The sequence below is a fragment of the Eptatretus burgeri genome, chromosome 17, assembly GCF_056783735.1.
Source record: "Eptatretus burgeri isolate ZD-2024b chromosome 17, Ebu_testis_v1, whole genome shotgun sequence".
Lineage (NCBI taxonomy): Eukaryota > Metazoa > Chordata > Myxini > Myxiniformes > Myxinidae > Eptatretus > Eptatretus burgeri.
The window spans coordinates 30,565,621-30,589,960 of NC_140977.1; the positions used below are offsets into that span (position 1 = coordinate 30,565,621).

The 24,340-nt window shown below is 43.0% G+C and overlaps 1 protein-coding gene across 5 annotated transcripts in view; it reads right to left on the reverse strand.

The window, feature by feature from the left end:
* Positions 1–4,852: 4,852 nt before the first annotated feature.
* The window catches only part of GTPBP6 (GTP binding protein 6), a 22,464-nt gene continuing 2,976 nt past the window's right edge, over positions 4,853–24,340 (reverse strand). For all 5 annotated transcript variants that reach the window (XM_085860964.1, XM_085860966.1, XM_085860968.1 and 2 more), the window contains 10 exons: positions 21,745–22,350; positions 21,500–21,637; positions 19,881–19,951; positions 17,376–17,506; positions 15,216–15,286; positions 14,953–15,111; positions 13,468–13,676; positions 8,072–8,220; positions 6,212–6,367; positions 4,853–6,102 (listed from right to left, as the gene is read on the reverse strand). In XM_085860964.1, coding sequence (XP_085717090.1) covers positions 5,970–6,102; positions 6,212–6,367; positions 8,072–8,220; positions 13,468–13,676; positions 14,953–15,111; positions 15,216–15,286; positions 17,376–17,506; positions 19,881–19,951; positions 21,500–21,637; positions 21,745–22,192 — 1,665 coding nt within the window. In that variant the 5' untranslated portion in view covers positions 22,193–22,350 and the 3' untranslated portion in view covers positions 4,853–5,969. The remainder of the gene's footprint in view (positions 6,103–6,211; positions 6,368–8,071; positions 8,221–13,467; positions 13,677–14,952; positions 15,112–15,215; positions 15,287–17,375; positions 17,507–19,880; positions 19,952–21,499; positions 21,638–21,744; positions 22,351–24,340) is intronic.

The window sequence follows — 24,340 nt, forward strand, 5'->3', positions numbered from 1 at the left end:
TTGGGTTGAAATTGGGGGGCGGGGGGGGGATTTACTGTTGTCTTCCCTGCAGGCAGTTGGAGCCTGGTCATTTGTTCGGGATTTTTGTGATAACTCACCCACTCTTGGCAAAAGACATGGGATCTTTGATGTCCATCAATGACCAGTTCTGGCCAACGGGTCCTCCGGCTTAACATCCATCTGAGGGATGATGATGGCTCGTCCTGCCTGTGAAACACCAGGTTGACAGGTTATAGCTTGGTCAGGATTCAAACTCAGGCTAGACAGCTCAAAAGCAAGTGTGTGTGTAATATCTCTACATAATCCTGTCAACATCAACAGAGACTATAAAGAGCAATCAGATTGTAAACCCTTGCCACAACTTGTTTTGTGTGGTGTTTGTGTACTTGTTGTGTTGCATAATTAATAAGAGACATAACTAGAACTGCCACTTTATAACTGCTGGCAGTGATGACCAGGTACCAAGATGGACACCTGACCCTAACATATGTAATTATGTCACGTTCTACATATGCAATTATGACGTCATAAAGAATCATGCTTATTCGCCATGAGTAGTACTTGCCATGTGCCAATTTTAACGTTTTTTCTTATGACGTCATAATTAGGCTTATAACATTCCACATGAGTAGTCGCACCTATAGTGAAAATTTCGTCTCAATTCGCCAAGCGGTTGCAGAGAAAAACACGAAAGTTCTGTGCGGACAAACAAACAAACAGACAGACAAACGGACCAAAACACAATGCCCTCTCCTTGAGCGAGGGTAATAATGGAATGAAGCAACAATTGAATAATTTTTAACTCCCAATACCACACATTCATAGGCGAATCCACTTGTAAACAGATCCAGCTCAGGTGTAAAGGTGTGAGCCGGAAAATGAATCAATAAGTCGCCAATTAAGACTAATTTAGAACCGATAACAATGAATCATCATGGTAAAATACACAATTTGGTGTCTGTCTGACCGGGATACGTTTGGTGGTTACTTATCCAATCCCAACCACACTTAACAGGAAGAACAAGAAAAAGAGCAATCGGAGATTGCAGACCCTCGCCGGGACTTCTTTTGAGTGGTGTATTTTGTTGGTTTTAGGGTAAATCCAATATGGCTGTCAAACCATGACACCTATGACATCATATGTGTGAAACTTTGGTTCCTCAGGGACAGGCGGTTATACGTGTAAAGTTTCACCTCGATCTGTTCAGCCACTTCAGAGAAGTTTTTTGAAGGTTCAAAAAGTAAACAATATGGTTCCTGAATTACGTGACCGATGATGTCATCAATTTTTTTTTCTGTGGACCATTTTATCCCAAGACCTCAAATTTTTTCAAACTGATCAGATGTAGCGTTCTACAATCTACATTTTTAAAAAGTCACCACTGCTATTTATCACGTAACTGAGGGAGAGTAAACCCGACGTTGTTGAGGCATTATATGCGAACAGACCTGAGCCTTGATCGACCTACATACCCCAATTTCTACCTATATACACCAGATTTACCTATATACCCTAATTTCTACCTATATACACCAGATTTACCTATATACCCCAATTTCTACCTATATACACCAATTTCTACCTATATACCCCAATTTCTACCTATATACCCCAATTTTACCTATATACACCAGATTTACCTATATACCCTAATTTCTACCTATATACACCAGATTTACCTATATACCCCAATTTCTACCTATATACACCAATTTCTACCTATATACCCCAATTTCTACCTATATACCCCAATTTTACCTATATACCCCAATTTATACCTATATACACCAGATTTACCTATATACCCCAATTTCTACCTATATACACCAATTTCTACCAATATACACCAGATTTACCTATATACCCCAATTTTTACCTATATACACCAGATTTACCTATATACCCCAATTTCTACCTATATACACCAGATTTACCTATATACCCCAATTTCTACCTATATACACCAATTTCTACCTACATACCCCAATTTCTACCAATATACACCAGATTTACCTATATACCCCAATTTCTACCTATATACCCCAATTTTACCTATATACCCCAATTTCTACCTATATACACCAGATTTACCTATATACCCCCATTTCTACCTATATACACCAATTTCTACCAATATACACCAGATTTACCTATATACCCCAATTTTTACCTATATACACCAGATTTACCTATATACCCCAATTTCTACCTATATACACCAGATTTACCTATATACCCCAATTTCTACCTATATACACCAATTTCTACCTACATACCCCAATTTCTACCAATATACACCAGATTTACCTATATACCCCAATTTCTACCTATATACACCAGATTTACCTATATACCCCAAATCTACCTCTATACCCCAGATCTCCCTATATACCCCAGATCTACCGATATACCCCAGATCTACCTACATACCCCAGATCTACCGATATACACCAGATCTACATATATACCCCAGATCTACCTACATACCCAAGATCTACCTATATACCCGAGAAGGCCTAGATCTACCTACATACCCCAGATCTACGGATATACCCTAGATCTACCTACATACCCAAGATCTACCGATATACACCAGAAGGCCTAGATCTACCGATATACCCCAGATCTACCTATATACCATATATCTACTGATATACCCTAAATCTACCAATATACCACAGATCTACCGATATACCCTAGATCTACCGATATACCCCAGATCTACCCTATATCTACCGATATACCACAGATCTACCGATATACCCCAGATCTACTGATATACCCCAGATATACCTATATACCACAGATCTACCGATATACCCTAGATCTACCTACATACTCCAGATCTACCTACATACCCAAGATCTACCTATATACCACAGATCTACCGATATACCCCAGATCTACTGATATACCCTAGATCTACCTACCTACACCAGAGAGGATAATAGCATGACCCTTCCTGTCGCTCCTATCGGGAGTGGGTGAACTCGTAAAGCAAATCTGGTACACGTGTAGATGTCATTGGCTCATACAAGAGATAATTTGCATTGAGGGACGGCTGTAACTCACTAACCTTTGAGTCCCCAGGTGTGGGTTCGATTCCTGGTCCGGAAATAACTGTCTGCTCCGCAGGAAGGACGTTCCAGTTGTTAAGAAATTAAACAGCCTGTCCCATGCGCAAACAATTGATGATGGACGTAAACATCTCATTCAACTTCGAAAATAATCAGCTGTTGTTTTCCTGTGCTCGTGGTAGGGTGGGAAGGTGTGCACTGCATGAACACCCTCAGAGCTGAGTCAAACCAGCATGCCAGGTGATTATTTTTTTATTTTCTTTACAGGAGGAGGCTCATTGAAGAGCAAGGTAGACCTGGCAGTGGAACAAATGTCAAGGGAAGGAACAAACAGGGAAAGATCAGGAGAGTGGTGGAGGAAACTGTCCTGTACTCATCGGTGTCAACTTGTTAATTTTCAAAGCTTTATTATGGTAACCTTTCTCCCATTTCTTTTTGTCATCAAATTTTCAATAAAGCTTTACGATGAGAATATGAACAAGCCAAATTAATAATTTGGTCAAAAGGTCAGCATGACAAAATCAGCAATTTTCATCCAAATGACCTGAAATTTTAATTAACATTTGAGCTTTTGTCATCAAATTTTCAACAAAGAATTTCAACAATTTTTATGAGAATATGCACGAGACAAAGCAACAATTTGGTCGAAAGGTCAGCATGACAAAATCAGCAATTTTCATCCAAATGACCTGAAATTGGAATAATAATTATAGCTTTTGTCACCAAATTTTCAACAAAGCTTTAAAATGAGAATATAGAGAAGACAAATTAATAATTTGGTCAAAAGGTCAAAAGTCAGCATCACATAGAATCATCAATTTTCATCCAAATGACCTGAAATTTTAATTATCATTTGAGCTTTTGTCATCAAATTTTCAACAAAGCTTTTTTATGAGAATATGCACGAGACAAAGCAACAATTTGGTCGAAAGATCAGCATGACAAAATCAGCAATTTTCATCCAAATGACCTGAAATTGGAATAATAATTATAGCTTTTGTCACCAAATTTTCAACAAAGCTTTAAAATGAGAATATAGAGAAGACAAATTAATAATTTGCTCAAAAGGTTAAAGGTCAGCATCACATAGAATCATCAATTTTCATCCAAATGACCTGAAATTTTAATTTTCATTTGAGCTTTTATCATCAAATTTTCAAGAAAGCTTTTTTAATGAGAATATGGAGATTACAAATTAATAATTTAATCAAAAGGTCAAAGGTCCCGTATAGTATATGGAAGAAGAAGAAGTCTGAATACAAAGTGGACGGACGGGCTTTGCATTTTCAGATTCTTTCTAGTAATTATTTTTTTGAAAAGAAGAGGGGGAAATAAAATAGAAAATCCAACAGCATGAAAGAAGAACACCCAGGATAAAATAAACCTGAAGGGGGCACGTGTCGGCCTTGCGTCAACGAGGCACGGTTTTGACCCGAGGCCTAAAGAGATAGGTCAGACACACGAACCTTGCATTCGACAATCCACACTAAAAAGGGTGTCAAGAAGACATGCAAATTCCTTAGCCAGTCCTCTCCACACACTCCTCTTTACCCACTTCCAGAAGCATCTTCCCACTTCAGTTCAATCACTCATTTCTTCCTCTATTTTAGACTCCCCGTCAACACAATACTGGTGGATGATCTCCTTCACCTTTTCAATTTGTTTTTCTATCCAAAAGAGGTGGATAGAGGACGATGGCAGGTCAAAGCATGAACAATGGCACAGAGAAAAGGAGCTGGATATGAACGATATAGACAAGGGTCAAACCAGCAGATGTAATGATCAGTTTGTAATCCAATTCCCACTTTCGTAATGTTATTCCATGGTGTTTGACAGCTTTATACAGCAGAAAAGCAAAATCATAATTTATGTGTACAGACATTATCCATTTTTCACACGTCGCAGATGAACTTAGCACCCAAACGTGATTTCAGACTCGGCAAGGAAAATTAATCTGGTATTTAAGGCCTCACGATGAGGCTTTGAATGTTGCACATCACAAGCACAAATAGAGCTGATTTCATGTGTAATGAGTTATTGGTTGTAAAACAAATAATCAAGATTGTTTTCCATTTCAGATCGTCACCACCACCTCCAGTTTGTCAAAACCTCCGGTTTTGTTTCAGGTGTCAGGTCTTGATAATCATCGGGTATACCTTAGGCTGACCAGGTGCTTCAGTGGCTAAAGTCTTGTTCCATCACTTTCACCGATGTGGATCCAATTCCTCTGCGATAATGAGTACAGGGGCATTACACCTCAATGACATTGCCATTCCTTCAAATTGTTTTGGAAATCAGGAAACAGGTGCTGCGCATCAATGAACGGAAAGTATAAGAACAGCAATAAAATAATCAGGGTTATTAATTCACAACCGTTTCTTCGATTTCTCAAGAAGTCTCATTCACAACATTGTACCAAATACTGGTAGATACATATCACGTGTATTATTGCATCAATCGTCCTCCAGAGCAAGTGCAGGTTCAGTGGTGGATTGATCTCTGTTGCCTCTACCCCTCAGGTAGTAATCCATCCCAAAAAGGCCAAGGCTCTGGCCTTCGATGCATCTCCCAGCATGAAGATTCACATTGCCAGTTCTTCGTACAGTGTTGTCAAAAATGTCACAATAAGATGCTTTTTTGAAGCCACTGCTACTTTTCAGTGGTGTAGAAATATGAACAGGTGATTTATATGTCCTCACGATGGATATTGCGCACATAGGGGTTAAAAGCTGTTCAGGTTAGGCTTCTCATATGCCAATCCCTAAGCTGAACACAACTCCTCACTTCTTCTCACACTTGCAGAAGCATCTCCCACTTCACTTCAATCTCACTCATTTTCCTGGAATTTGAATGGTCAATTGCTGTCCCATTACTTTTGGTAATATGGTGTATTAATCTTCTAGCAACCCAAAGCGTTGTTTGTATTGCTTCAGGGCATAACAGGTGATAAGAACCGTGACCTCGGCACTCACTCCATCAGGCAGTGGAAACACTTCCTGCACTGCAGCCTCTTGGTACAACCACCTGCCAAACACACCAAGGCCCAAAGTATTATTTTCACATCAGGCACAATTTTACACATTATATGGAACAGCATGATAAAGGTGAAGGTAAGGAGATCACTGCAGCATACTGTAGCTGGGGTCCTGAGAGAGCAATACGCAGCACGATGTGTTGTCTGTGCGTGGCATGAAGCACAGCCCTTTCCAACGTCTGCAGAAGGTTCTCAAAGCCAGCACCTGTGAGTGCAGACACTGGCACGGCCCCTGGAATGGACTTATCTGGCAAGCTACGGGATGGGAGGGTGGTAGGGGGTGTATGGGAGAGACAAGATGGATGGACAATAAAAATTAGGCTCCTCTACTCCACTTAAAATGGTGATCCATTGTCATCTCATGCTCAAGGATTGTGCTGCCATTCGACAGAATTCGCCAGATGTGAAATCAAAATCCATCTTGCTAATGAAAACAAAAATTTGGTGAAAATCTGGTGGTAATTTGAAATCAAGATCAACCCTTTATTTACTGTAGCATACATGGGGAGAAGGTGTAAATCCTTCCAGTATTTCATCACAAATGAGGTGTGACATCCTGGGAATGCAGTGGCTGCCTGGCTGGCTATATATAGTCTGTTGCAAATGACTTGTATTAGCATCTGCATGAACGAGAAGTCACAACAGGTAATTGATGTGAGCAGCTGCTTCCTTTAGCAATTATTAAGAGGGTGGGACCTTTTTAAAAGTCCTGTCAATAAACAAAGGATTAAAGTATCCTGCAAAGCTAATTTCCTGAGTCTCATTGGTATCTCTAATTGTCGAATCGGAATTCTCATGTCTAATCTGTATCATGGTGTCCTAGAATCGGCAACCCATCTGTCATTGCATTGAGAACCCCTTGGATGATTCCACTACTTTATATAATACATTATTTACACTCGATGATTGTGACATCAAATAAAATATTTTCCAGTCCTGGCTAAAAAGAAACTAGTTTGGCTAAACTTTAAACAACTGGTGGCTCAAATAAATAAACATTCCAGGAAAATTCCTCTGTGCTGTTCCTAATTCCAACTTGTGATCTTTTCTCCTCTCAATAATTCCTCCCTCTCGGTTTCTGTCTACTTCGATACTCATTCCCTTCTGCTGTCCCACGGTCCTGTCTGTATGTCCCTTGTATACCTATAAGAAAGTCATTGTTCTGGTCTGCTTCATTGTTTGTGCATTGACCTCTCATTTTATTGTTCACCAGACTCGGTGGTGCAACGGTTAGAGTGTCCGCTCAGAGTCTGGGAGGTCGGTGGTTCTCACCCGACTGAGTCATACCAAATACTTGAAAAGGTAAAAAGTAAAGTCATGCCAAAGTAAAAACAGGTTGGCTCAAATAAATAGTCTGTGTAAAAAGGAAAAAAAGAAGAAGTAAAAACAGGCTTATTTGCCCTCATCAGGATGGCAGACTGATAAATATCAAACCAATGATGACCACATTCATCGTTTATACATCAGACGCACCTCCAGACTGTTATGGTGAGCATCACCGCGGATTAGGTCTCACACAGATAAAAAACCGCATAATCCGCAAAGAGCAACCATCTGTCTGCCTCCCAGACGATTGTTCCCGCTAATGCAACCCATTCAACCAGAAGGCACGTGATGTGATCGGCAGGTAAATCGAAACATGTGGAGTGTGACGAGCATTCCCCAGATCTCCATTGGACACAGTCCTACGATATTGGACATAGCCCTGCAGAGATGTCTCCAGCCTCATACTGCTCATCTGCCAACTTTGAACCCCCATCGTATCTCTCCTCCATGAGACTCAACCCGTGCATGAGATGCTGGAAAAGTATATAACAAATGGAGAAGAACAACTTGCAGTTTGTCCATTTCGGTCCAAGGACTTCAGAAGAAGTTTTTTGAGTTTTGCCATGATGATGTCCCAACTAGCTAATCAAGAACATATCTGCAAGCACAGTGAATGAAGATAAAACAGCTTACCCTGCCAATAGATCAATCTTGTTCTGCACCTCAATCACAGAGTGCAACAGTGCTGGTGGTAAACTAAGTTGTTGGAGGACTTGATTCACCGTGGCACATTGATCATTCCGGTCAGGGTGGCTCATGTCTCTCACGTGCAGAATGACATCCTGTGCCAAAAAAAATACAAATGTACTGGCAAACGCTCAAACAAATGCACAAGAGCAAAGAAAGTGAGAGGAACAATAGAAGCTCTCCTGATATAGATAATGGATGGTGAAGGACAGGTATACATATATATATATATATATATATATATATATATATATATATATATATATATATATATATATATATATATATATATATCTTCTTCTTCTTCTTTCGGATGCTTCCGTTAGGGGTCGCCACAGTGGATCATCCGTTATGATCCGCATTATGATTTGGCACAGGTTTTGCGCCGGATTCCATTCCTGACGTAACCCTGGTCGCCTCTTACGACACAGGGATATGGTACACCTATTCTAACCAGGGCATACACCGGGCCCAGTACACTGGTACTCACTTCGCCGACCTCGGAAGGATGACAGGCTGAGTCAACCTCCTGGTGTGTATTAATTCAAGCGGCCAACGGGGCTTGAACTCAGGACCTTTTGGATCCCAAGCCACGACGCTAACCACTACTGACTACGCAACACCAGGCTAATATATATATATATATATATATATATATATATATATATATATATATATATATGTAAATATATATATATATACATACATATATACACACACACACACACACACACACACACACACACACACACACACACACACACACACACACACACACACACACACACACACACACACACACACGGTTGGTCAACAGTCCAGAAATAGAAACATAAGGACAGGAAAATAAACCAATGTCACCCGCAGGGTGATCCGTATCTTGCCAAAAGGTGACCACGTGTGACTTCTTTAAGGTCACACTGAGGTGAACAGAGCTGCTATCCACCAGGAGCGACTCCTTGAGGAATATCTGCCTACGAGAGATTCCGATGAGAATCGTTCTACAGAGTAACCATGAAAAATATGTGTTTGCCTCATAACGTCACCAAATTACGTCATAATGTCTAAAGCTTGACATATCTAGAAAGCACTCATCGAGGTGTTCAATTTGAGGTACTACACGATATTGTTCCTAAAACTTGAAAATTTGACCTTGGGGTCAAATATGTTTGACCTCAGGCGCTAACCATGAAGGTCAAGGCCAATCGCCACCAAAAACTAATCAGTTGAGCGCCAGACCATATACTACATTCCCATAAAGTTTGGAGACGATTCGATTAAAATTACTCAAAAAATAAGGGTTTCGTTGACTCCCCTGATTTGTGACAAAGTGACCTTGACCTTTGACCTTAACCTTCAAAATTTTATGTGCTGAAAGGGATTTCTATAGGCCTCTGATATGCGAAGTTACAAAAATTTCCAATGATAACTGTGCTCTGCAGAGTGATTTATATGTGATTATAGACAAAAAAAAAAAACATATGAAGGTCAAGGCCAATCGCCACCAAAAATTAATCAGTTGAGCCCCAGACCATGAACTATATACCCATGAAGTTTGAAGACGATCCGATCAAAATTACTCAAGAAATAAGGGCTTCGTCGACTCCCCTGATTTGCGACAAAGTGACCTTGACCTTTGACCTTGACCTTGAAAATTTTATGCGCTGAAAGGGACCTCTATAAGCCTCTGATATGCGAAGTTACAAAAATTTCCAATGATAACTGTGCTCTGCAGAATTTTTTATACGTGATTACAGACCAAAAAAAACCAAAACAAAACAACAACAAAAAAACATATGAAGGTCAAGGCCAATCGCCATCAAAAATTAATCAGCTGAGCGCCAGACCATGAACTATATTCCCATGAAGTTTGAAGACGATCCGATCAAAATTACTCAAAAAATAAGGGTTTCGTCGACTCCCCTGATTTGCGCCAAAGTGACCTTGACCTTTGACCTTGACCTTCAAAATTTTGTGCACTGAAAGGGACCTCTATAGGCCTCTGATATGCGAAGTTACAAAAATTTCCGATGATAACTGTGCTCTGCAGAATTTTTTATACGTGATTACAAACAAACAAACAAAAAAAAAAATAAAAAATAAAAAATACATGCTGACTAACATATCTTGCAAAAACTTCGTTTTGTCAAGATAACAACAAACAAACTTTCCTATGTTTCGAGATTTTTGACCCTCCCTGTATGTGGTGTGATGGTTCTGGGAACAGAGACTCCAAAGCAATGGCACACAACATCGAGCGGTTCCCGAGGTTAATTATTTTGTTTTTACTTGTTACAGATAGGGTCCTTTCCTTGTATTTCATTGGTTACAAAAAAGGGAATATGTGTTATGAGGGATTAGTTAGATTTTTCCTCATTCTTCCCCATTTTTGGTTCGCGAGCGCCAGCAGTGACCACTATTTTTGTTGTGTCTGTCTGTCTGTGACTCTCTCCAGAGCATAGCTCCGTGACGTTTGATGCGATCTTGATGAAATTTGGACACAAGCTAGATATCATGGTCTAGTTGTGTGTTTTTGTATGAGGGGCATCCCATGCCCCTTGTGGGCGGAGCCACGCCCACTTGAAATTTTTATTTATTTACTTTTTATTTATTTTTATTTTTTCTCTCGATTTTTTTTTCTCGCAATTTCATTTCCTAGAAGCTGTGCATAATGTCCATAAATACAACATATAAAAAAATCCGATTTTATTTCGTCAATTTTGACGGAAGAGATAGGTTTATACGGTAGAGCTTCCTCAAAAGCTTCCACTAACTCAATTGTACCTATCGTGGCATTGTTCAATAATGCCCGCGAACCATCGTAGCCTCCCGGCTTGTCTTTTCTACATCTGATCAGGCCTGGTGAGTCATGGATTCACCGGATCATGGGGTGTGGCGCTGTGGGCACCTCTGCAGGAAGACAAAAGTCCGAGCCTTCTGGTCCTTGGCACTTCCAGTCTTGCTCTACGGATGTGAGACTTGGACTCTAACAAAGGATCTTAGACGAAGACTCAAGTCCTTCAGTACCAGATCTCTTCGGAGAATCTTTGGCTATCGCTGGTCAGACCTTGTGTCCAGCAAGCGGTTGCTGAGAGAGAGACTCAAATGAGATTTGTTACCTGCATCGTCCGTGAGCATCAGCTACGGCTGCATGGACATGTGGCTCGTTTTCCTGACGCTGATCCTGCTCACCAGATTCTCTCAGTGAGGGAGTCTCGTGAGTCGAGGAGGCCAACGGGACGACCACATGCCTCATTGTTGCAGCAGATTGATCAGCATCTCAAGGAGATGGGGATGGGCCAGGCATCTGCCTGGGGGATGGCCAGACGGAGCCCCCTGGAGTACCGGCGGAAAGTGGAAGCAGCGACGCACTGCTCCGGCGGATGCTCCCATACCTGACCTAACCTAATCCAATCCTCTCCTCACACGACTGAGTGAGCACACGCTGCTTGCAGCCTAATATTCATATGTGCATCACAACCTGTTTGAATCTGCGCACCACAACTAAACTGCGATTTCCACCACCATAGCCTTCTTCACCACAATTCTTCCACAATGCCATGGATAACCACTCTGCCTGCTTCAGATACACACCAGACTTTATGTACATTCAACACCACCGTTCAAGCTCGCCTTTCCAGCCTTCTTCCATGAGCCACATCACCCTCACCCAATGACGACGCTTCAACTACACAACCACACCAACCTCATTTGTCTCACCACTAACCATCATCTTCCTGCACCTCAGGACCATCATCTCACCTTACCCACAAACACCTTTGGCTCACGATCGGACCTAAGCCCTGCACCGTCACAAACAGAGTCTTTTACACCAAGATGCAAGTGTGCACTTGCCATTCCTTCACCTTCCTCTAACAGCGGGGACCGTCCTGCTTTCTAGCAAACCATCTGCCCCCTTCCCAGCCATTCGAGAGATAGATAGGAACCACTGCATATCAGCCCCATGTTGACTCGAGAGCTGACAGGCACGGTGCAGTCGGAGGACAACTGAAGACGGTTCCAGCACAGCAACCATGCGGAGAAGGTGACGTCACCCCGAAGTGCATCTGGACAAATGAGCATGCTGCACTCGGAGGAAAGAGGGTAGCACGTGTCCCATGCAACCAGGAACCACCCCCACAAGAGGTAGTAAATTACACTTGATTCACCTAAACTCTACCCCCCCCCCCACTATGGTGGTAGTAGGGGTGAGTTCTTCTGCCTGAGAGAATTACAAGGGAGCCTCTGGAGCGAGAGCTGGTGGCAGTTGCTGCTGGAAGGACAAATCATTGCACGTTTCGTGTATGTTTGCTGCCGCAAGGAACGGAACAGAGCGCTGAGAAAGCGGACCAAGCGCCAAGCAATCTGGGCGCAGTATTGAACAAGAGGCAGAATCAGCAATCATAGATGATAGGTAGCTCTGATCCTCACATAATCTTTCCCTCTTTTCTAACTCATCTACTGTGGATGTACAAGAGTTATCAGCAAGGGCAAAGCCTGAAGAACAGCTTTTTTTTGAGCCACCAGTGACTCGCATCCTGTCTTTCTCACTCTATGCCCTGACACCGCATCTCATTCGCATCTTTTCATCACGCATCCAGACACCACCCAACCCCCCCCCACCACACATTTTCTTCATTACCCCCCACCCTTACCTTCCCTGCTCTTTGGACGAGCACGTGCTCACATGTATGTGCCGGGTAAGCCAGAGGTTGCCAAAGTTTCAGCTTCTCATTTCTCTTACTCCTCTCTCCTCTGCGAAGTGATTCTGATGATGCCTGTTATGTTCACTTAAATGCCTGGTCTTGGCTTACTGATTAGGGTGGTGGGCTTGAGATCCTAGAATCCTGAGTTCAAATCCCGCTCGGTTGTTGAATAAATACCAGGTGGGGTTGACTATGCCTGTCATCCTTCCGAGGTAGGCAAAATGAGTGCTGGCTTGCTGGTATCCTGCGCCAGAGTGGCGACCCGTCCAGGATTGTACCCAATAGCCAAGGAGACTGCTTCAGCAACACCAACGCTCTGCACAGAGTATGGTCCCGGAAATAGCGCCGCCTTTGGTGGTAGCCAGTATTACAGGTCACGTTCCTTTATCTTTTGATATGGAGTATGATATATTGTGATCAATAAAATTTCTTTCATAAATAACAAAAATTATAAAGTGCATTTCCAAGCATGCGTGTCGCGCATTGCCCACCGAAGGTGGGCAGAGAAGGTATCTCCGGCCCGAGGGCAGGAGTGCCCGCTGGTGGGATTATAATGAAGGCATGTTTGAGAGGATAATGCAGTGAGGCACAACTGAACAAAATGTAAAACATGGTAACATGCAATGATGTACAAACCGCAACGGCGATGTCCTGTAACGTGGCAGTGAATGACTCCACAAGGCCGTGAGGAAGTTGTGACAGAAATCCCACGGTATCCATGAACAGTACGGGAAGGTGGCAAGGCAGCTGAGCACCATGTACCGTCACATCCAGTGTGGCGAACAATGCATCTCGGGGTACCAGCTTTTTGTCCTTTGTAAGGGATTTGATCAAAGTGGTCTTTCCTGCGCATTAAATAAAAGAGAATGAAATTAAATACAAACGAGAGAGTTCATAGAACACCTAATCCCACGCAGTCTTGAGAAGGAGGATATGGGAAGGGTCCTTTCAACTCTTGCTTTGGTTTTCTGAGCACAATCTTTATTTCCTACGAGCTACAATGTTGTCTGACTTTTGATAGTCCCATCACTGAGAGCGCGAGAGGCAAATTTGATTGGTCGAGATAGCGTAAAATGACAATATTTTGTCCTAGTATTGATAAAATGGAGGTCTTTGGAAGTGCCAACAATCCGATTTGTGTTATACAGTGTTCAAATGTATAATTAAATTGAAACAACAACAAAAAAAAATTTCAGAAGTTTACCGCCATCGATGGCTTTTTCAGCACCTTGTTTAATACGTTAAGTTAGTGAATCGTGCCTGCTGTTTGTATCTTTTATGACATCGCTAGGAACAGCGAGTTTCCTGTTTGGAATGATTTTCAATTTTGTTTGACTGCCAGACAGACAGACTGAAAAAAATGACCTTACTCCTCTCTGTGCATGCGCAATCATGATGAGATTCCAAAGAATTTGCCAAATTCAGAGCCAAAGTACTGCTAAACTGCAGGTTTATGTTCCGATTAATTCTCCGATTTGTGTTCTACAGTGTTGAAAATATGAAATTAAATTGAAATGAAGTTATTCCTCGATCATACACTGAAATCTGTAGACAGACAGAGTGAACCAATTGCTTAACCCCGCTTTTCGCTTCGCCCGCGGGGTAAAAACCCCACAATTATTTACCATGAGATAAACCAGTTAAAGGGTACAAGATTTAAAATAAAAAAGAGAGGTAGATATTAATAAAGCAACACTAATCTCATGTTACGGAGTCTCCATCATCTCCAAAACATAACAGCTAGACCAAATATTGTGCAGCATATGCACGGGGCCTGCACCCCAAATCATAGCTCTGAAAGCTTTAAATATTTTCAGCAAAAGTCGTTCAATTAAACGTCCCCAAATCTTACAATCTCGCCAAATCCAACTGAAGAAATGAAACTTTGATTTGAAGCCAAGTTTACGACATCTAGCTGTAATAGAATCACCACTGGGCACATCCATCTGCTTTATAGGTTTATCGTAAACATTGTGCATGCGTACGATGGCCGAGTCATCTTGGCGTGGTGTGGCTCACTCGCTTTGGACATTGATAGAGTCCTGTCGGACTCTACACTGAGTACAAGCCAGGGTAAAAATGGTCAGCAGAGAACAATTTCCTCGTGATAATGTTCCACACCCGAATTGGTGTAGCCGACAACAGCAATAAGTGGGATCTTGAGGCGCTGTCGCTGCCTCCTCATCACAATGCGTTTCTTCCGCAGCGACAGGAGTTTCTTCTCGATTCTTTGCTTCCTCTCGTCAAGGATACGCCGACGCAGCTCAGTCTGCGTCTCACCTGCCACAAAACATTCACATTGATGAGGAAGATCACATTTGATCGACCTGATCAAGGCTTTAATCGAGAGAAGAGATGTGCCGGTACCACAAGGAGAGACATACCTGAACCCCTGGTGTAGCGTGATGCACTGCCCTGCCGTGCCAGCCCAGACAATTCTTTGTGCAATTTGGATCTGCCAAGGAAACGAGAGAACCTGTGTTTGACGATTTGCACAGCATTAAATGTGTTAAGAGTCCAGCACGAATACCACACCAATCAAGGTTCCTACCCGTTGTCATGCTCGGAAAACACACTGGGTATTCCGCTGCAGATTGCAAAGTTCACAACTGAAAAATCCATCTTCTCCAATAAAAAAAAAAAATTGACATCAAGCTGGTGGCAAATTTTAATCAAGATTAGACAATCACGCAAAACTAATTTTCTGTGTCTTGTCGGCATTCGTAATACCCCAACCGGTCGGTATCTGCGTGTCCAGTCGGTGTCAATGATGTGCAGGAACTGCACGAGTGGATCGTTCATTTGGCCTGGAGTCGGCGACCCGCCTGTCATTTCATTTGGCTCTGCTGATTGAGCATCCGCTGCGAGATACGATATTTTCACTGGAATAGATTTTTGCAATTTTGCAGGAAGTGATAAGTTCACTGTAAGGTATTTTCACGCATCCGTGCATCACCTATAATTTAGGGAAGAGGGAGTGTATGTCATGAGCAGTTGCTGATATCGACTGTTTCAGTCACAGGGTGGGTCGAGGCAGGCAGGGTTACTGGCGCGGTACAGCGAGGTACAAGGGGGTGCTGGCAAGGCATAGGGTTGGGCTGCGCAGGCGGGGGTGCCGACACAGCACAGAGCAAGATGATGCAGGCAGGGGCACTGGCACGGCAAAGGGTGGGGTGAAGCGGGTGGGAGTGCCACCGTGGTACAGGGTGGGGTGAGGCAGGCGGCGGCATCGGCCCTGACGGGGACACGAGGCAAGGCAGGTGGGAGTCCCTGCACAGCAAAGGAGTGTGGTGGGGGCACCGATGCAGTGTAGGGAGAGGCAGCAAGGGGCGCCGGCATGGTGCGAGTGAGACAGAGCAAGCACTGTCACAATATGAGGGGAGGCAATGGGGTTCTCCTTACTGCGTCAATCACACACATTTACACACTGCGTCATCATCCAGCACCATAGCTTTATCTCTTAGATTTCTGATCACGATTGCTTCCTTGGCATGTAAGGAAGTGGTTTGCCATTGCCTTCTTCCGGGCAGTGTTGATACCAGACTGGTAATCCTAGCCATTATTCTCCATCAGAGAGTCCTCTGTCTAGCATCAAGGCTTTGCTGCCATTATTGGAAATATGTGCCAGCTGCATGCATGGCCATCCACAACCTACTCCATTGGCTTCACGTAACCCTGATCAGGAAGCTAAAATCGGGTATTACACCTTGCCTAAAGGTGGCCCACTGCTTAATGAATACAAAGGCCACCTCCTTTAAAAAGGATTGCAGCCTTTACCTCGCTAAACCCTGAGTCTTTCATTAAAAACTGGAGTAATTCGACTGCGCACAGTCGACGGGTATGCCACGCTCTCCCGCACAAACACTTGAGTATTGACATATTTGACCCTTGACCTTTATCATATCTGGCCCAAAATCTAATCAGTTAATTGCCCTGTCTAACTTTACCTTTGTACCAAGTTTTATGAAATTCTGTCCAATATTTCTTGAGTTAGGGCACAAACAGTAAAATTTCAGAGTTTGACCTTGACCTTTAATCCTTGACCTATATCACATCTGGCACAAAATCTAATCACTTAATTGCCCTGTCTCACTTTACCTTTTTACCAAGTTTGATGAAATTCTACAATTTGCTTCTTGAGTTATCGTGTAAACGAAAATCCGGATGGACGAACGGACGGACAACCCAGAAACATAATGCCTCCAGCACCCTTGGTATAAAGGGTTCAGGCATAAAAACCTGAACCACAAGGCAGCGGCAAATTTGGATTCAGAATTTCCTACTCCTAGATGAGCTGCGTATCAAAGTTAACAAGCCCAACTTCCTCAAAGCAGTGACAGCATGTCAAATTTCCAATGTAATAAATATATGGCTCAAAATGGAACTTTTATTTTCCATTTCACTTGAAAACACCACTTCTAGCCAGTGACATCCAGTTTAACTGAGATTCAGATGTGAGCAATTTCCCCAAACTTGAAACATTCCTCAAAAACTGCCAGGCAAGACAGAACACATCTTGCAGTGCCACACTCTGACTTGCAAACCTGAGGAGTGGAATCTCAGCGAGGGAGATCTGCAGTTTGGCCTCTCGTGTATGGGCATGATGCCGAAAGATCTCGAGAACAACCATGTATCGATCCAACACTGGTAAACCCCACAACGTCTCCAGCTCAGTCTGACGTGCAAAAGAAGAAGAACAAAAAAACATACCTCTGACAACTTCCAACCAGTCTATCCATAAGAAAGACAAGTTGTTTTACATTTAGCAAAACGAAGCATGAACAACTTATCATTCTGTAATCAACATGAAATTGAGAACGAGTAATCTTATGTCATGGCAACGTTTGAAAGGACAACACAAGTTAGAGCTTTTTCATTATTGTTTATTAGCCCCAATTATTAAGCTGTCCGTCCAAAAGAACGATGAGCTGGCTCTCTCATCTCTGTTGTTCGGATGTTAAGAAAGAATTCAGAAGAAACGGGGCTCTGCTGCAAGCCTTTTGAACTAAGAAGCAAATTGTCCTTGCCTTGTATCATCTTTGCCATTAAGATCCTTCCATCTTGATTACAGGACAAGGAAAAGGGAGATGCAGAAAATGGCAATTATGCCCAGAAAAGCCCATACCATATATTTATTTACTTACACATTTTCATGAAAAATGTGGCAGTATATGTGGATATATATATAAAGACCCACCCACATCTCTCACCTGCGAATGGAGGGAATAGCCAATCAGCTCTCACCTCATCAACTAAACCCAGGTGGCTCGGATTATATAAACAATTGACCCCTCCCACACTTCTCGAGCCGAAGAAGCTGCATAAAGCAAACCAAGAAGACTGACACAAGGTAAGTGCTATGCTGTTTTGAACCCTTCCCAGAGTTCCTCAACAACTATAAAGAACGATAAAGTTCCTCAACAACTATTCTATATGTATACATTGACTGCTTTTGACGTTTGCACAGGAGCCTCATTGGTATGCATTGCTGTCTGCGCTATCGCTGATGATTCGCCAGTAAGCGATGAAACGAGTCCGGTAGCTGGAGGGGTGTAGCATTGGGATTCTCATGTGTGTACTTTGTGTGAACGTCTTTATAGTCGTTGAGGAACTCGAGGAAGGGTTCGAAACAGCATAGCACTTACCTTACGTGGTCTTCTTGGTTTGCTTTATGCAGCTTCTTCGGCTGGAGGAGTGTGGGAGGGGTAAATTTATATATATATTTTTTGTCCGTATGTGTGCAACACCAATCATGCCAAAACTACTGGGATAATTGCCACCAAATTTGGCACATGGACCAAGTTTGATCTTCTGGTGAACATGGGCTACCTGGTTTCATCTGTAGTTCAGGGGGTTTGGGAAGGTCAACAAAAATTCTCAATGTAGGTATGTATCATGTAGAGCCACCCGGTGGTGGTGACAAAGTGTATTACAAGCCAGCTGTGGAGATAACTTGCATTTTTGCACTGTCCAGTCCCCAGTGAGTAGGAAGCCCCAAAGCCAACCTCCATTAATTAGGGGAGGCAGGGGAAGGGTGGGGCGGGAGTCCGGAGGGAGGGGGTTGGGTGTGAGGAGGCAGGGTGAGAGGTGGGATGAGGGAGGAGAAGGGATGGGAGGAGGGATCCGGCATTGCCCAGGAGGGACCCGGCAATGCCAGGCACCCTTGCTAGTATATATATATATATATATATATATATATATATATATATATATATATATATATATATATATATATATATATATATATATATATATATATATGCACGGGATAGCAGTACAACATAGCTGGTAGCAAACAACAGACCATACACGGGGAATGACAAAAATATGCATTGTGCAAAATGCAAGTGGTACTATGGAACGCTAAGACTTCCCAAACATTGTCGGCATGTCTGCTAAGTGCGACAGCAATTTCATAGGGATCATGTGACGGCGAGCCGAGTTTTTAGTGTGCAAGCTTGGTATTATAATAGAGAGAAGAAGATATATATATATATATATATATATATATATATATATATATATATATAAATAAAATAACGTCACTCACCCGTAGTTGGGGGGAACAACAAATCAGCTCACCTGATCGATTATCTCAGGTGGCTCGGGTCTATATAATTAACCTCCCATGCTTTTCTGGGCAAAAATACTGCATAAAGCAGCCACAAAAAGCTACACAAGGTAAGCCCTTTGCTGTATCAAACCTACCTTGGTTCCTCGAGAGCTGTAGACAGACATCAATATTAATTCCCTCTGCTTCCAAGCCTTTTCACCGATGAAATCAATTATCATCTTTGCCATTGAATGTATCTCCTCTCTTTTGTTAGCTCATTCCCTAGCTTGTTTTATCCAACTCTGGCTCCATTGTAACTGCATTGCCTTTTTATCCTCTTTTTGACTCACTCTTCCCTGAGTTTTGAATTTATACACAAAAAATAAATCAAATAAAATACTAGACTTGGTTCTGTGTGAGACCATGTCCAACCAAGCTCCTGGCTGAGGCACTATCACTATACATGCAAAGTGATAAATGAAAAGTCAAAACAAACCTCCTGCAGAGGGCTCAAGCGCTCCACATTCAAGAACACCGTTGTGACTGCTCGGAGAGATTTGATTTGATCTGGCAAAACAAAGAACAGTGGGAGGGAGAGCTCCTCAATCATAATCCACCAATAGAATGAATAACTAGGCTGGCTGGTGAGGCCTACTGTCGGTGCGAGTCGCCAGCTAAGTTGAATGATGGTTGGAATCAACAGCAAATCGATCAGCATATTATAATGCCTTGGGAAGTAAGAAGATGACGTTTCAGGCATTAGCCCTTCACCAGAGCAAAATAGCTCTTTTGCTATATTGTAGAACCCCGACGTTCATGGATTCGACGTTCAAAGACCCTGAGTATGCACGGTTTATACATCGTGACCTGCTTCTACCTCGTGCTTTGTGTATTTTTATTTTATTTTTAGATCGGCAGCAACACCAGACGGACTTGACAAGGTGCCACCAAGTTTTATAGGAGGGAGACAAGTTTGAAAGCTCAAAATTGAGATAGGACAGATGTTGTTTTCTGGCTCTCCTGAGGGTAGACACACACTTGTGGGCTTTGTGGAATTGTCTGATGTTGCTTCCGTCGGATTTGCCTTCTCGGGGGAGAATACAAGTTGTTTTAAAGCAACAGCCACACCACAACATTCAGAGAACTAAGAGCGGGAGGGTGGGTAAAATATTTGAAGACGAGATGGCATGAATCTGTGCATAAGAGAACAGTTTTCTGTGGAAGAATTTCCAGGCTGAATTAATATCAGGGGTGGTAGATATGAAAGACCAGTCCTGAAGGTCGATTTACAAGAGAAAAACAAACAAACGAGCAGTCATAGACTGGTACTTACAAAATCGTCAACTTGACCTCTGACCTTGTCTAATAAAAGCTCTCTCGAGAAGGTAGCGACACAAACCAGAAGTTTCTACGATGATTCTGTACCAAACCATCAAATCGAATGTTTGACCTCACTGTGACCTTGACCTTTGACCAATTTTGACCAAAATCTAATCAGCACGAGCCATCACCCTCCTGAATCACGTGGTGTAATTTGACATTGGTAGCTTCTTCCGTTCTCGAGTTATCGTGCCTACACACACACACACACACACACACACACACACACACACACACACACACACACACACACACACACACACACACACACACACATACACACACACACACACACACACACACACACACACACACACACACACACACACACACACACACACACACGACGGAAGTCATCAATATACTTATGAAATCTATAAACCACCTATCCCCCTTTTCCCCATTGAAACAATGCATTTGCGGATTCGATATTCGCGGCATTTTCCAGGAACGTATCTCCCCCGCGAATGTCGGGGTCTTACAGTACTCTCTGCGAGCTTTTTTGCTCCAATGAAGGGTTTACGGCCAAAACGCCAGCTTCTCCTCACTTCCCATGGTGATCACCATCCCTCGACCAACATTCTGTTGGTTTTATCCACAATCTACCATTGCTTATTCAGCTGTGCATCTGTCGACCTCACCCTAAAATGACTTTGTTCTGCATCAAAACCTCAAATTCACACGTTCTTGCCTTCTGCTTGAACCAATTTCTAAAGAGGTGACGTCGTTCCTTACCCGTTAGCAATTTGAGGTTTCCAGGGCTGAAGATGCGTTTTGAAGAGGGAATGCGAGTTGGAAATGCCAAACAGTGCAAGACCTGCCATTCGGGCAGAGTCTGTGCCAAAGCCACAGCCTCCTGTAACATGAGCTCCACTAGGTGTGAGAGAAGGATCGAAGACAGACAGGTAAGCATATACTGAAGTAAGGATGATGTTCCTGCAACTGCAGTGTAAATATCGATGCAAAAATAAATCCCTTACACTTGGACGCTGGATAGCCTCCGGGTCCGCGTAGCGCCGGTTGGACGATCACCACCCGATGTCCCGCAAGAGGGCTCAAAGTTCGATAAGACAAAAGTAACTCTTCTAGCTCATCATGCTCCACATCATGATCTACATCTTCCTCATCTATGCAGTCGTATTCACCTCCCCTTGTACCACTCCCAACTGCGAGGCATCTCCAGCTTTTGTTTTGCGACCAATGAGGCGCCAATGATCCACGCGTGGCCATCTTCAAGATTGGAGACCTGTGCCAAGTGATGTACTGCTTCCACAGTGATGTCACTGAGACGCGAGGCTGTGTCGGTTGAGCTGTACAGTCCGGGGAGTGCCGGTGATGGGTGAGGAGGAAATTGTGAGAGCGTATCGGCGTTGTGGAAAGACATCCTGAAGGTACACGTGGGATTCGGAAAGACTTCAAGACCCACATGTTCCGTCACGTGTGTGGGATCTCAGAATGAGGATTTTACTTCAACCAAACACTAGCGGTGGGAACCGATGTCTGCATATTCAGATCCACACCAATACACGTCTTCCTCTCTGGGTCGGGCGCACCATGGGTCGAAACATCAATGAGTAGGGCATCACCTAGGGTGGAAATATACAATGCCAAAGTAAATACCACATTAAACAAAAGGGTAGGAAAGGCTTCCACTAATTAAACTGTCAAGGACTATCCAGCCGCCTTACTGCACGACACACAAATCCTCTCCATTTTCTTCATTCTCTCATCTGAACCTCATTTAAACAAAGCTTTTCATCTGTTACAGTGTGATCTGTTAATTTTCCAATTCCTGCTTGCACTTCTTCTTGCATATGGCAGTTTGTCTGCCAGGAAGCTATCATTTTGTTGGGGGATGACTATGCTGCTGATGATGTGCCCCTATACCAGTACACTGGTACTCATTTCACCAATCTCAGAAGGATGGCAGGCTGAATCAACCCACCTGTTGTGCTTTCAGTGCAACAACAGGGGCTTGCACTCAAGACCTTAAGATCCTAAGCCAGCCACCCTAACCATTTGCCATTGCCTTCCTAGTCGTAATTTGGGCAGGAATTTGTAATTCGTTCAAGGTGCTGGTGATAGCTCGCCGACTCTTCACGAAGCACACCGTGGGATTAGATCTTGTCTAATGGTTGGAGTGTCTGCTTCATGAAGAGAAAGGGTAGGGGGGTGGGGGGCGGTGGTTTGAACCCCAGCCGGTGCTGCTTCCTTGTGTTATTCTCAACATTTTAACAGGATGGAGCACGGCCAAACAATCATTGCATTGGCTTGATGGGCCTAATGGTCTCCTGCATCGAAGTTCCTCGGTAAGGCCCAGTCACACCTTGACGTTTTAGGCAGCAATGGCAACGTATTAAAATGTATGTAAAACGCTGGCTTACGTTGAACTTTTGATGTTTCTTTTAAAGATTCGGACGTATTCATAACGACTTGGTCTTATGCATAACGTATTAGTAACGGACACAGAACGTTTCGTTATGTTATAGATAACTTATACCAACTAATGCTGAACCTGTTGTCAGCCTTCACAACCTATGCCCAACGATAGTCTAACTTATGCATAGCGCGCTGCACGCATCGCCGATGATGACGTGGCGTAGGTTATGGAAAGGCTGCCACACAACGATTCAAATCATAACCGCCGCAGAAATGGAAGTGTCAACATCGCAGTCACACCTTGGCGATCTTGCCAGCGTATGCCGACCTCTGAAAAATGCATCTAAAACGCTGGCGCACGTCGAATACGGTATGGGTAAGTTTGGTATGTGTGAATAGAACGCTAAAGTACGCTATCATACGTCGTATTAAATGGAGTACGTCTTGTAATTTTAAACATGTTGAAAATTTTACAACGTACTTGCCGTATGACACACGCTCCGCATGCGATGGGAATAAGTTGTACTCACGATATGCGATCGTTGACACACATCGACACACGTTACTTGTAAGGTGCTCATAAGTCGAAACACGTCAAGGTAATTGTTAGCATCAGTGTTCCAGACTCCCGGTTTTTTTTTCTTCGGTATGACGGTGTTCAGTGTACAGTGCGGTTATGATTTAAATCGTTGAGCGGCAGCCTATTAATTATATTATATTATAACCGCACTAGAAATCGAAGTGTCAAAATCACCATCATACCGAAGGAAGGAAGAGAAAAAAAAATAAAAAAATGAAACCAGGGAGTCTGGAACACTGACGCTAACCATTACCTTGATGTGTTTCGACTTATGAGGACCTTACAAGTAACGTGTGTCGATGTGTGTCACCGATCGCGTAACGTGAGTACAACACGTTACTCATAGGTTAGAAATAAGTTTCGGGTACGCTAAACATTACCTCGACGTGTTTCAACTGATGAGTAACTCACAAGTAACGTGTGTCGACGTGTGTCAACGATCGCGTGACGTGCCTACAACTTATGGCCAGCGTTATGCGGAACGTGTGAGTCATACGCTGGCACAAGTCTTAAAATTTCAAACATGGAAAATTTGAGGACAACCGAAAAGTACAACGTTTAAAGCCAGCGTACAACGACGTATGGCAGTGTTTTTCAGCATGCTCTCAATGTTATCA